Here is a 13278-nt window from a genome sequence, read left to right on the forward strand (position 1 = left end):
TGATTTCCATAAGCTACAGTATTCTGTAAAATGATCTTTCTTATATGCATGTGAAGAGGCAATAGCACCCCACTAATTAATAGCAAGTGTTTCTTCAAATCCTCTCCAGTCGGAAAATCACCAGACCACTGACATGCAAGCAAACCGCAGAGATGATGGCGAACATAAGTACAGAACCACAGACAAACTGTGAAATTCTTTAAGCTCTTGATTTGAAGTTCAGTACACTCGATATATTTTGCAACAAATTTCCAAATAGACCACGATGTGGTCTCTGCATTCTCGATATCAGCCATTGGTAATCGTCCAGTGCCTTTTCTGATAGAGGCTCTAGAAACTCGCATTTTCCCAGGATTTCAAGGGGTGGTGCTCCCCTGACAAGATTCGTGTCCAGCTTCGGCTTTCTCTTGTTTCGTTCTTGAGGAACTTCAGGCACCGGGTTCTCAAGGAACAATGGCGATGCTCCTGGGATGACATCTTGCCGAAAGGGTAAGCTCCTAGCGCTCTGCAGGCAGAAGTCAAACCACTGGTGGATAAGCGGAGATGGGCCTCTTGTTCTGCCGCCAATTCGGTCAGTCTGAAATTTGGTCGCAGACGGTATCGCCTAGAATGCATAAGATCAGATAAACCAATAAGAGACTGAGACCAATACATCAAACAATGCAATAATGGCCATAGGGAATTCGTAAGTTATTCATTGGAAAATCATAACATACCCATAGATCAGCCCATAGACTACTGCCTGACTTGGGAACCACCACTGCAACATTAGACATTCGCTTTGCAGCAGGAATGACATCACTGCTCCAACCTACTGCAACCCATACATCTCCTACTCCAAACGACTTAAGATAGTTCATGTTATCAAATAGTTGAACCTACAAAACGCAAGCGACAATACATATTGTGTCAGACATCACAATTTCAAAAGTTAACTCATTCCTAATATTAAGACATGTGCAGCCTTTTCACCCAAATTCTGGGTTGTCAGATAGAGAACAGATGGAACATAATATATAGGGCTGAAAGGGCAAGTTATTTGGTGCGGACCTGCTTCTGTAGTTGAGTCAAACTTTCTAAGACAGTTTCCCTACCACCATTCACTTCTGATTCCATGTCATTAGTGTTATATGTGGATCCTAGATACTTCAGGACTGCACCAATAACTTCTCTAGGAGAATCTACCATTGAAATTTTTCCAGCAAGTTCAGGCCTCCACAGATCCTCCCAGTCCTACATATTACACATCAATATTGAAACACCTACTGGGTGATATGTATTTACATAGAATGCCATGGAAGAAGTCAGTATTACAAATTTTATTTAGGAAAATGTTTACCTGTATTGGTTTCAGGTTATGCCTTTTGAACTTGTTTTTCTTGTAAGCAATGACCACGGTGCCCCATCTGTATGGAACCCCCCAAATTGAGCCATTAGGATCTACATCGCCATTGTGGTTCCTGCACAGATGAATCTGGTAGACTATAATGAAAAATTGAAAATAGAAATAACAGCTTACAGTCCTCTCCATTTTTTTAGATAACGACAGTCCTCTCCATTAAGTCACAGAAAAGGAATAGTCAATGAAACAAGTAATCGAAGTAGATATTCTCAGATATGAAATGCAAAAATGCCTTCTCTGAAGCAGAGAACAAGCAATAGACCTAGGTGCTACTCTATAAAATAACAAGAGTACAGAGTGGCCTAGTCTTTTGTAATTTTGAAATACTAGAATGGTTTTCTTGAAAGCTTTATGACCTAAACAAATTATATCTCAGCAAGAAAAATGTTCTCCATACCTAAACATTAGCTACTGCGGCATCCAAGGCAGCTATCATACTTGTTAAGAAAAAAGGCTTCAACTTTCAACTCTCACCTTCCATCTGTCACTTAGGCTACGAAACCAATCCTGTTCTTCAGCGTTCTTGACAGGCTCTAACAATCCCTTACGAATGGCATAGCCGAGCCAAGAGTCCCCAATGGAAACAACATCAGCTGCCATTGTGGATTTCGGCTGAAGTTGACCCTTCTCTAGACACTGTGACATCTCTGAGAAGAGCGCATCAAGGCTACTCCGGAACTCCGGGCTGAATTTGATCCTCTTCCCCTGAGCTTCAACAAAATCCTAGAAACACCAACACATAGTTACCCCCATTAACTAATAGAACCATCTGGTGGCTTAGATTCTAATGATAGCTTAGTATTCGAAGATGAATTGCAGTGTTTGAGCAGGACCTTGATCCACGCAGGAGGGAAGGAGCCGCGGAGCGCGACGACCCGCAGGGGAACAGAGAGGGAGTAAGTCTTGGACTTCCACTGCTGCAACGCGACCTTCCACTCCTCGTCGTCATCCTCCTCCTCCACCTCAACGGCGCCGGCAGGTGGGGGCGGGAGGGCGCCCACGCAGGCGCGTGCATAGGTGGGAAAGAGGAAGGCGACGGAGCATAGCGCCAGATGGAGCACCAACCCCGCCACGACGGTTGGCGCCCACCACTCCCGGCCTCCGCGGCTAGGCGTCGTCTCGGTCTGGTGGCTTGGCCGGCGCCGCAGGGAAACACCCAGCTGCCTCGCCTTCGGCCTCGGGCGCCGGTCGCTGAGGAGGATGCGGGAGGCGCGGAGGCGACGGCTGGGTACGAGGCCCGCGACGGGGAGGCGAGGGTGGGAGAGGAGGGGACGCAGCAGCAGCTTCCCCTCCATTGACACCCTTCCAGTTCCACTGATCGGTCGATCGATCCATCTTATCCCAAATGCCAATATTCCCAAACGTTTTCCTAGGGTGATGAAGGCTGGGCGCAGCTGTGGCCTTGAAATACCGGCCCAGTTTAGTTTTTTTTTAACACCGATCACGATATAAAACGCGTATTTCAAACGGTTAAACAATAGGTATATTTAAAAAAAATATCATCTCACCTTTTTGGAAACGGTTAAACAATGTATTTTTAAAACGATCATCATTTTATCTTTTTATAATATATTTTTAACTCGTACTTCATCTGTTCCATATTATAAAACTTTCCAGATATATCTAAATTCATCTATATATCAATATATAAATTTTAGATACGTGTCTAAATTCATTAGCACACAAATAAATCCAGCCAAGTCTAAAAAGTCTTGTAATGTGGAACGGAGATAATACTATTTAATATCATCGTTTATATCATTAAATATCTATTATAAAATAAAAAACATTTTATTTTTCGTCAAGAAAAAATACTGTTTTAAGTCACTAATGTTAGAGCAGAGGGAGTATATACAACAAAGGGAGTATATACGAAACGGATGAATGAATTAAATAAATAGTGTTAGTAAGTTAACAAATTGAGTTTCAAAACTATTTAAAAAAATAGGGATAATTTCGTTCTTGATTTTACCCCTCATTCTTAGGGTTTCATTTTTACCCATTTTTTTAACTCAATCCACATTCTGCTCCTCTTTTGGATGGATGATACTAACGGTATTAAATCAGTTGTTAAAATACTATTTTACCATTTGCCAGAAATTTTATTTTTATCCCTATATTTTTTTTTATCATTGTTGCTTTGCCCTCTGTTCTAAATCTCAATAACATATATAAATCAACAGAAGCACTATTAAGAATACATGGATAAAAATAAAATTCTCGATAAAAGATAAAATGGTACTTTGATGACTAACTTAACACCGTTAGTATATTCCATCCAAAAGATGGGCAGAATGTGAATTGAGTTAAAAAGGCATGGATAAAAATGAAAACCCTAAAAAAGAGGAAGGTCGAAAATAGGGGTAAGAACAAAATTGCTCCTAAAAAAATACCGATGAAGAAAGTTTTTTTTAAAAAAAATAGTATAACACCCTAAAGAGGTATAAATTCATTACAATATGCTAAGAATGGACCCTCTATCTAGCTTATGGCTGATGGATTATGATTCTCTAAATTATTTTAACACTGCTTAAATGGCTTGTTCTAAGTTATTTATTAGCTTTATAATATATATTAATATTTAATTCATTCCTAGAAGCAACTGTCCGTAATAGTCATATATTTCAAACGGGCAGTGAACCTTCTTGTGCAAAAAAATTCAAGACAGGCTGGTTCTTCTGAACTCTGAAGTCCACACAGTTACTTAAAATTTTTTTGTATAAGGTCAAAAACTTGCTGAAATACTGCCATCTATGAAACATATATGGACCATTGTATCGAACTTATGGTCTGATACTTACATCCACAATAAAATATTGTATTAAAATTAGTACACTAAAGAACGGGTAAAGAATCCTAAAAGCCTAATGGAAATGCTACAAGGAATGTTCACTCCAAGAACAGTATCTGCAGTAGCTACAAAGAATTGAATAGAGCATGAAAGAAAACAATATCAGCTACAGTAACTATGAATTGTGTAGGCCAAGCATCAGTGCATCACTGTCTACAGATCTTCCTGTAACAGTTTGTTCAAGAGTGTGGTCAGTAGGGCATCCCTTTTCTCAGCTCGGTCTTCTTCTCTCATCCTTCGTTGTTCCTCTCGTTCCATCCAGGTGTGCTCCAGCATCAGTCTCTCCTGCTCCAGCTTTTGCAGAGACTGTCGCCATTCTTGTTCAAAAACAAGTCGTTCCCGGGAACGCTTCTCCATCATCTCATGCCACTGAATATCCATGCGCTGTTGCTGCGCCAGGAAATCCTGCAACAATTCATGGATGCTTGAAATGCTAGTCCTCGACTTTTCTGCCCTTCGCTGTGATTGTTGCCTCTTATCAGTAGTTTTCCTCTTTCTGCCTCTTAAGGGTTTCTCATCGCCACTTTCTTCACCGGCATCTTCCTCATCGTCCGAATCCTCCGATGACAAATTACCACTAGGCCGCTTTAGTTTCTTCTTAACAGATGGCCCAGATTCAGACTCAAGGAGTTGTTGTTGCATAGTTCTAGCTCGTTCAGTGAAGACTGCATGCAGTTCATCAAAGAAAGGACACTGCCTACCATTTTCCGGATCAGATGTTTCTTTTCCCTGATGAAAACGATGAATTGGAAATGATTTATTAACCTAGCTAATGAAGAATAATGAAAGTCAAGCTATCATTGCGGTAATCTCACGGCGAGTCGACAAAGGTGCTCAAACAATACCTATTTAACCACAGCTTCATAACAACTGCATTTGTGCAAGAATAAAAAGACATTTTTTAACTTAGAGATCAAAATTGGACCCAACACCCACAAAACCAACAACAGCAGGCTCTCGATCTCATAACCCTACCATGGAATTTCTACCTTATAACTGGGAAACATACTTGGTCTATCTTACCATATGCCTGTCATCAAAGTCTTGCACAACCTTTTAGCTACTTATTTTCTGATGAATTCAACTAGACCATTCTAATCCTGAAATGCACAACCTTTTAGCTACTTAGTTTCACCCCTTACTTAACAACACTAATTTCAGTTTTATCAATGCTCATGGTAAAGCAAAGAAACTGCCACATTTTTAGGAACTGCCGATGCAATTTCTCAGGGAGAATGGCAATGTAAAACGAATAAAATATTACTGTCCCTTTTTTGACAGAAAAACTGGCTGGTGATCACAAACTACATTCTTTCATTGGACAACAAATTCTGCAAGGTTTCCTACTCGAATTTTCCCTAAAGCAGACAGATTATGCCTTGATTTTTAGTGCTTATTATCGACACAGATGTTACCATATTAACCAACTCACCAAATGTATTAATGGAAGGCCACATTTATTCCTCCTTTCTACCATGAGTGACTACCCATTCTTGATGGCACATTTCTAGCTATCTCTTGTAGCCTCAAACAGATAGCTTTTACCTCAGAACAGAGCAAAACGGAAGGCATCTTCATGCTTGTCATTTAGAAGCAGCTAGCATCACTACTAGACAATCATTGTGGGGGAGCAAGGAAAGTATGTTTTTGCTGAGAAAGGATTAAAAGCAACTCTGCCTAGTAAATTAGCATAACACCAGCATTTCTATTCGAGCTTCAACATTTCATTAGATAACTAGCAGCACTTCAAATATGTGCAACTGGAACACATCATTTTCCAAATTATGCTAGCAATCTACAATGCAAAACTAGACGCCACTGCATCAGTCCTAGCAGGTAAGCTATTCCATCAAAATGTGAAGTAATGCCTGGTGTTTTTTAGATAATGGATTATATTAAACCCGGCCTCTACTCTCAGCTTCTCTATAACATCAGAAGGGAATCCTCCCAAAAGATGTTGAACAGCTGTTCAAGAGGACTAAAAGATACCTCACTATCTCAATCACCTCCATGATTGAGATGCTACTGCAATTAAAACTGCAAACGGAACATATTCCTAGATCCTAACAACCCCAAAAGTAGCTCTCGAGATAGAAGAGACAATTTGGGGGGCCCAGAGCGTAAAGTCTAAAGATGCTTGTAACTATCAATGCATTTCTGGTCGCCATAATGTATGAATTCTAGAGGAGAATCCGTTGCTCGTATAGTTCGGAACTGATCGCTGAATGCTTGCCGGCCACAGCGTAGCAGCAGCATGGGGACTTGGGCAGAGACCATTCGGGAAGCAAAGCAGATGAGGAAGGGAGCAGCAGCGGGGGCACCTTGTATCGGTTGACGAGGTTCTTCCACTTGCACTTGCATTGGTCGGCGGTGCGGCGGTACCCGCGCTCCCGGAGGCGAGCCGACACCGCCTCCCACATCGTCTTGGCGCTGCGGCGCGCGGCGACGGCCTCCCGCTCAATCTCCCCGCGGGCCGCGATCAGCTCCCGCGTCTCCTGCGCCCCCCACTGCGGCACCCGCTCGTCCCTCCCTCCTCCTCCTCCTCCGCCGCCGCCTCCTACCCCTTCGCCGCACCCGCCCTCCATCATCTCGCCGCCCCACTTCCACTTCCAGCTCCCTCCCGCCGCCGCCGACGACGACGACGGGGGCACGAATCCCTAGCGAGCCCGGCGCGGCGCCGGCGCCGGCGGAAGGGCTTGCTCGCCGCCGCGGCCGCGCGCTTGCTCGCTCGGTCGCTCTGGTTTGCTTGCGTGCGCTGCGACGCGACCTCCTCGCCTCGCTTTTCTTCTCGCCTCTCGCCGCTGCCTGCCATTACTTTTTCCGCCCATTCACACCCCTCGGGGCGATCGGTTCAGAGAGAGCGGGGCCTCCACGGTTCACACTAGCTGTCTTTACGTTCGTCTCATTTCCACATTCACTTTTACTATTTTATTTCAACTGGAGATTTCGTCACAATAATAATGGAGTATTAACTAATGGTAATTAATTAGTACTTGTGGGCTTTAAGCTGGATTGGACCGGGCCCTATCTTCGGTCGTCCATGAGCAGGACATTCTTTGGTTTATCCAAGGAATTTTTTTTCCAATGATATGCAAAGAAAATATTCCGAGTCAAAGCAATAATAATTGAATTATACAACTACAAAAAATTCAACATTGCACAATAAACAAATAACCGAGAAAGCACAAATCACCAGGAATCGAATCGGCTGAAGCTTTTGGACATCACCAATGACCTAAAGGACAGTGGCCAGTGGTTGCATATTTCCATACCAGCATGACCTGACAATCTTATTCAAGATGAAAATCATAAAGTTCTTTCTTACAAAAAAAAAAAGATCTGCTACACACTGTACTCTTCTCTGCCAGATGCACAAGCTGGCCACCTGGTAACTTCTGTAGGAGCACATGCCGCTTTCTGCAAGCTTGGGAGGCTCCAGTTTCACCACGACAAGAAGTTGTCGACCAGAGTGCTTCATCTCAATGCCAGGATCGAACAGGTTTTTGCTAAGTCACCACAAATTATTGTATTCGGAGAACTTCCTACCTGGCAGCAGTTTGCTGCTGGGACATATGGATTAATGGACATGCTGGAGCTCTATTCACTTTCCGAAAAGAAGCTCCTTCAAAGATGTCATGGGTGAGCTGTTACCATGGGCAATTGTATCTCTCCAGAGAGTAAGTCCTGGGAAAAAGGTAAAAGAAAATGCACATATGATCAGGAAACCAACCATGCACACTAATAGCTCATCAAACAATTCAGTCATGCATTAACTATGGTTGTAAGTCAAATAAATGCTGAAATGTTTGAGGTAAAGATATCCAAATTTTGACTGAAGGGTTTTCCTTATGAAGAAAACAAAATGGAGTTAAGAGAAGAAAGAAACCTAGCCACAGAAGAAGTCCGAATGTTGTTGCCAAGAAAGATTCTTTGCTGATGCTATGGAAGCTGAATGTAGAATATTAAAGTACAGGGGTTAGCCATTCTTGTTGGAGTTACTGTGATAAAAACTCTTATGGTAAGCCAGGTTAGTCATAAAACCATACCAGTACATGCAGGCCAAGTTACCCCAACCCTGTAGGAAAGATGCCCAGGCAGAACCAGTGAACCTAAATTTATTAAAGGTATCATGATCAGGGGCCGTATATGAATGCAGTACAACGGCAAAAAAAAAAAAGATGAGAAAGTGTAACTAGCAGAAAAACATCAGAAACAAATACATCTTTTATCACAAAAATAAATTGCACATGAACTTCCATGAATGCGATGTTGATAGTTTTTCCAATCCTAATTTCAGGAAATGAACATGCAACTTATTGTCTGTAATGCGCACTGAAGATTTTAGCAAACAAGCCATTTGGGAGGAATTTTCTTTTCAAAGAAATACTTGGAAAACACTAGATTGCCTTATTAGTCATTAGTGGAAAACTCTTGCCCTATGACTTCATCTCATGTACAGCAGACACTTCCTATAGAAGTAGTGTTTTATCCACTAAGAGCTCCTGGTTCAGATACTTATCAAGCCGGCACAACCATCCCATATGTGATAAAACTATATGTAGAAGTCTCTATACTGTGCAACAACTCTTAAGCCAGGAGGATGTGATTAGGAACACCTTTGTTATATCTGTTGACAAAGTGGAAAGCAGATTCCGTGCAGTTGATTCTTTTAGAAGAGAAATTTATTTTATTTCATTTTTCCCATAAAGCTTTGCTTGAAGTTTTAAAGGAGTAGTCAAGGTTGAAGATAAATAAAATACCACATGAGATCTCTGATAAATACAGCACGAGGAATCATAAGTCCATTTCCAATCATTGCAAGCAACATAGTGAAAGGTGACAACCCTTTTATGTTACTTGGGTTGAGGTAATTTGTCCACTGCAGAAACCACAAAACATATTTTAAGTTAGTGTCTCGGTATTAGGTGATTTAGAAGTGCTACAAATGTGAAAGTTTAAATACCATCTGCGCAACTGGCATCCACATGAACAGAAGTGTGGCCGTCCAGCCAGATAATGATCCAACCAATTTAGTACCTCCCACAGAAAGCTTTCCCATTCTTGCCTGAATTTAATGTACAGAAAAAATATCAAGAGGTAACACAAGATTAGTGTAAATATGGTAAAACAGGACATTGCATCATGAGACTGCAACCTATTTTTAATCTAAAATTCCGTTAATCATTAAGAATTCCCTAAAATAAACATATACAAGAAAGGTTAAGCAAAGTAAATATACTTTGCCTTCTTCTATGTAGAATGCCATGGAGCCCTACCATTCTTATTGACCAAAATTTTCCTTATGAAGCAGATTGGACATCTTTAGATATGCACACATAAAAAGCAGATTTGAAAAATGCTAAATAAAACACGAAAGCGATATTAGTGCCATGCTAAAAATAGTCATAAGCATACAGGTAGCATACTAAAGAAAATGTAAAATATTTAGTAAACATTGCACCCTAATATGGAACTGAACTTCATTATAGTTCATGCAAACACTTTACACAAAGACCTTCCTTAAATGCTCACACTACTTTTATCCTAAAAGGTAGAGAAAACATCCTATCTACCTCGGTGTTCCGACGTGCAAAATTTTCAACAATTAACAAAAGAAAAATGGAGATTTTTTGAGATAATGGAATTCATTCCGACTTTTACTTTAGAGAAGCTACAGCCAAGAAAAATGGAGATGAAGTGTGGGGCTTATTCTATATCCCAAAATCATACTAGGTTTGCACTTAAAAGCTATCTCATCCAAAAATTTACCTTGGTCAGCTAATTACTTATGACCTTTTTCTTTTCTTACAAAGACATTGAGATGGCAGTAGAGCAAACACACATGAAGTTCGAACAAATAATCCTTAAGTTATGAGTATGTGTCATACCATTACGACGGCGGTGGCAGCCAAAGAACCAGAGATTATTCCAGGCAGTAAGCTATTGGGGATGAAGGGAACAAACGTTGACCACATAACCTGCACATTGATTTCATACTCAGAGAGGGAACCCGAATCACACTTAAAATTGGATTAATTTCACAGTCTGGAACATAACACTGTAAGACATAGCAGCAACAGCAGCGGCGGCAACTAAATCTGTAATGTGACACGGGTACACAGCTGGATGGTCATTCTCACCTGAGGGAGCACAGCAAGGCCACCTATTGTGATGAAATCCTCCCATAGCAGCCAGAGGGTTCCCGGGAGCCACCCGAAGTAATTGAGGAAGTTCAATAGCAGCCCAGCGGCCACAACTGCTGAAGTGGCCACAAACTGTGGCAATGGCATGGACTCTGCCATGGCGAGCTGGGCAATGACTACATAGGTGGAGATGACACCCAAGGTTTGCACGATGACTGCCCCTGTCTCCTTCTTCTTGGCGAAATAGGACAGCAGCGACAAGTTCCCGAGCAGCCCGGTGAGCATCCCCTGAGACACAAAATCAATAGACAAATCAATAAATGAGGGAAAGTGTGGAGGGGATTGAAGGTGAGGTGGGACGTACGAGCCACGGGACGGCGAAGAGGGCGGTTTTGTTGCCGGCGAGGAGGTTACGGGCGTTGAGGATGATCTGGGGGAGCTGCAGGAGGAGGAAGGGGACGTTGGCGGCGCCGGCGAACTTGGCCGTCAGGGAGTCCCATTCCTGGTACTTCTTCGGGTCCTACGCGCCAATCCACTACTCACGATTTGCCGCCAATGTCGGGAGCGAAGGGACGCCAGGAGCACGCATACTCGTACCTTGAGGACGGGCTTGGAGGTGGCGGTGGCGGCAACCGGGGGCAGCGCATACCGCCGGCGGCGGTGGAGGAGCAGCGCGGAGTGGTAGGACGCGGGCGCCTTGCACGCGAGCGGCTTGACGACGACGAGCGCGGGAGACGGTGCCCCATCGCTCCACCCGCGGCCGCGGCAGAGCGGGGCAGCCCGCGGTGGCGCCGCCCGGAGGAGCGGGAGGCGCACGGATGGCACCGACGGCGACGACGACATGGGCGGCGCTCTGGGGGCGAATCGGTGGCGAAAGCGAGAGCGAGAGCGAGAGGCTTCACGAGGCGGGGCAGAGGCGAGCGAGCGAAGGGGATGGGAGGCGCAACGTGAGGTGAGGTGAGGGAGGGGAGAGGAAGGAGAAGGACGCGCGCCCCCCGCGGCCGCGGTCGCGTCGCGCCACGCCAGGTGTGCGTCCCCGCCTGCCTCGCCGCGCGCTCCCGATCCGATGGACCCGCGCCCCGGCCCCCGCACTGCGCTGCCGTTGCTGTCCCTCTACCGCTCCTGTGCTTTTTCTTGTACCCCTTTATTTCTATTTTAAATTCCTTCTTTCCTTTTTTTCGTCGATTATTGGAAAAGAATAAATTTATTTAAGGTTGTTTAACTTGATAGCAAGCTCGATATTTATCCCAAAACCGCAATTCCAAATATAATATGTTCCTCAACTGTTAATTTAACTTAGTCCTCAACCTATAGGTAGGGTTGAAAACGGATCGGAATTTTTCCGGAATTCAGACCTGTTTTCGGAAATAGAACCAATTAGTCGGATTTTTTTAAAAAATTTTCAAAAATGGTATCGAAATCGGAATATTTTCAGAAACGGATACGATAAGAGTACTATTTGCTGGAACACAAAATCGGTTGAAAACTTTTTAGAAAAATTTTCGAAATTCCGAACAGTAACCTCATATGAAATAATGAAATTGGCCCAACCCAGTCTCTCAGGCCGGCCCAAAGTGCACTCCTTGGGCAGATGATTACGCACATGTTATTCACGTGAGGCAGCAGCAGGCAGCAGCAGGACGGTGCGTCCGTGCGTGCAAGCGGAGGCGGCTTCTGCGGTGCCGCCTGTGTGTCGTCGACTTGCCGCCCGCTTCCAGCCCCGCCGCCCCGTGCGTCTCAGCGCCGACGAGATCCTGCTCCGCCCCGGAGGCGCCGCCGCCTCCTCTAGCCCCCTCCAGCCACCGCCCCTATCGCCAGCGCCGGCCACCGACGCCAATAGACCAGGCGCCGCTTCCAGCTCCCTCCGGCCACGACTCCGTCGGCCCCAGCGCCACCTCCAGCCTACGTCCCCTCCTGGAATAGTGTGATGCGATCAGTGGGAGAGGTTGTAGGGTGATCACAACAGCAAAAGTCACACCAAATGGTAGAATGGAAGTGAAGAGATTAAGTAATAGCAATATTTTTAAAAATATTAGTCATGAATGTTTCTTCTTATGATGCAGTATTCTAGAATTTATGATGTGTTGTTCTCTTGGTTACTTTGAGAAGTCTATATATTGCTTTAGAAAAAATTACATACTTAATCCACCTATCAATGGGCCCCATTTTTCTCTCTGTCTCCACAGTGAGTTGATGTCGCCTCCTCTCTCCTCTCCCGGGGGCATTTAACTACCTACCACTCTTATAAGTGGTCTTTAACATTTTGCCACTCACATGTGTTTATGACATGTGGATCCAGACCCACATGCCATGGACACATGAGATTAAGATCACTCGTAAGAGTGGCAAATGGTTAAATTTCCTTCTTCCCAGCCATCCTTGCGTCAGATATTTTGTTTTATTTTTTTAATTGTTAAATTTTGCCACGTCATATGACTACCGAGTCAAATTAGTCACGTAGGTGCCACATGAGTTGAAAATGTCATTGTACTGGTTTTTTTGACAGTTGAGAGAATCGTTTAATCTAGTTTTTATGTTGGAGGACGAAAATTTGTGTTAAGGGACCTCAGATGAACTTTTTTTCTTCTGGATTGGGCGTGCGCTGCCTCCTGGTGCGGGCTGGTTCTCTCCCGGCGGTGACAGTGTGGCCCATGTGATCGCGGTGCATTTACGAGGCGCGGGCTGATGGGTTACTCATTTCTGACGGTGTGCGTCCACCGCGGCTGCACATGGTTGATGGGCCCAGCCCGCAGACTGCTGCATGCAGCGTGGTGTTTGCCAGCCATTTCTTCACCGACGACGACCATGCACGAGGCATGTCGGATACTGGTTCCTAGCTTTACTAGCGTCTAGCGGCGGCGGCCGGCGGCGGCATCTCGTTG

At 44.1% G+C, this 13278-nt stretch overlaps 2 protein-coding genes across 2 annotated transcripts; both read right to left on the reverse strand.

The window, feature by feature from the left end:
• Positions 1-21: 21 nt before the first annotated feature.
• Positions 22-7070, reverse strand: LOC102706654. Its single transcript, XM_040523242.1, has 9 exons — positions 6575-7070; positions 4409-4982; positions 4247-4318; positions 2236-2771; positions 1877-2125; positions 1340-1474; positions 1051-1233; positions 717-878; positions 22-604 (listed from the first exon to the last, which is right to left on the reverse strand). Exons 1-9 carry the CDS (start codon positions 6839-6841, stop codon positions 200-202), a joined length of 2583 nt encoding a protein of 860 aa, XP_040379176.1. The 5' UTR covers positions 6842-7070; the 3' UTR covers positions 22-199.
• Positions 7071-7471: 401 nt separating this feature from the next.
• LOC102707212 (maltose excess protein 1-like, chloroplastic) lies at positions 7472-11480 on the reverse strand. The gene is made up of 9 exons (XM_015836271.2): positions 10994-11480; positions 10761-10916; positions 10394-10684; positions 10142-10231; positions 9217-9318; positions 9014-9132; positions 8300-8362; positions 8140-8201; positions 7472-7937 (listed from the first exon to the last, which is right to left on the reverse strand). Exons 1-9 carry the CDS (start codon positions 11237-11239, stop codon positions 7855-7857), a joined length of 1212 nt encoding a protein of 403 aa, XP_015691757.2. The 5' UTR covers positions 11240-11480; the 3' UTR covers positions 7472-7854.
• Positions 11481-13278: the final 1798 nt, after the last annotated feature.

This window comes from Oryza brachyantha, chromosome 4 (genome assembly GCF_000231095.2).
Source record: "Oryza brachyantha chromosome 4, ObraRS2, whole genome shotgun sequence".
Classification (NCBI taxonomy): domain Eukaryota; kingdom Viridiplantae; phylum Streptophyta; class Magnoliopsida; order Poales; family Poaceae; genus Oryza; species Oryza brachyantha.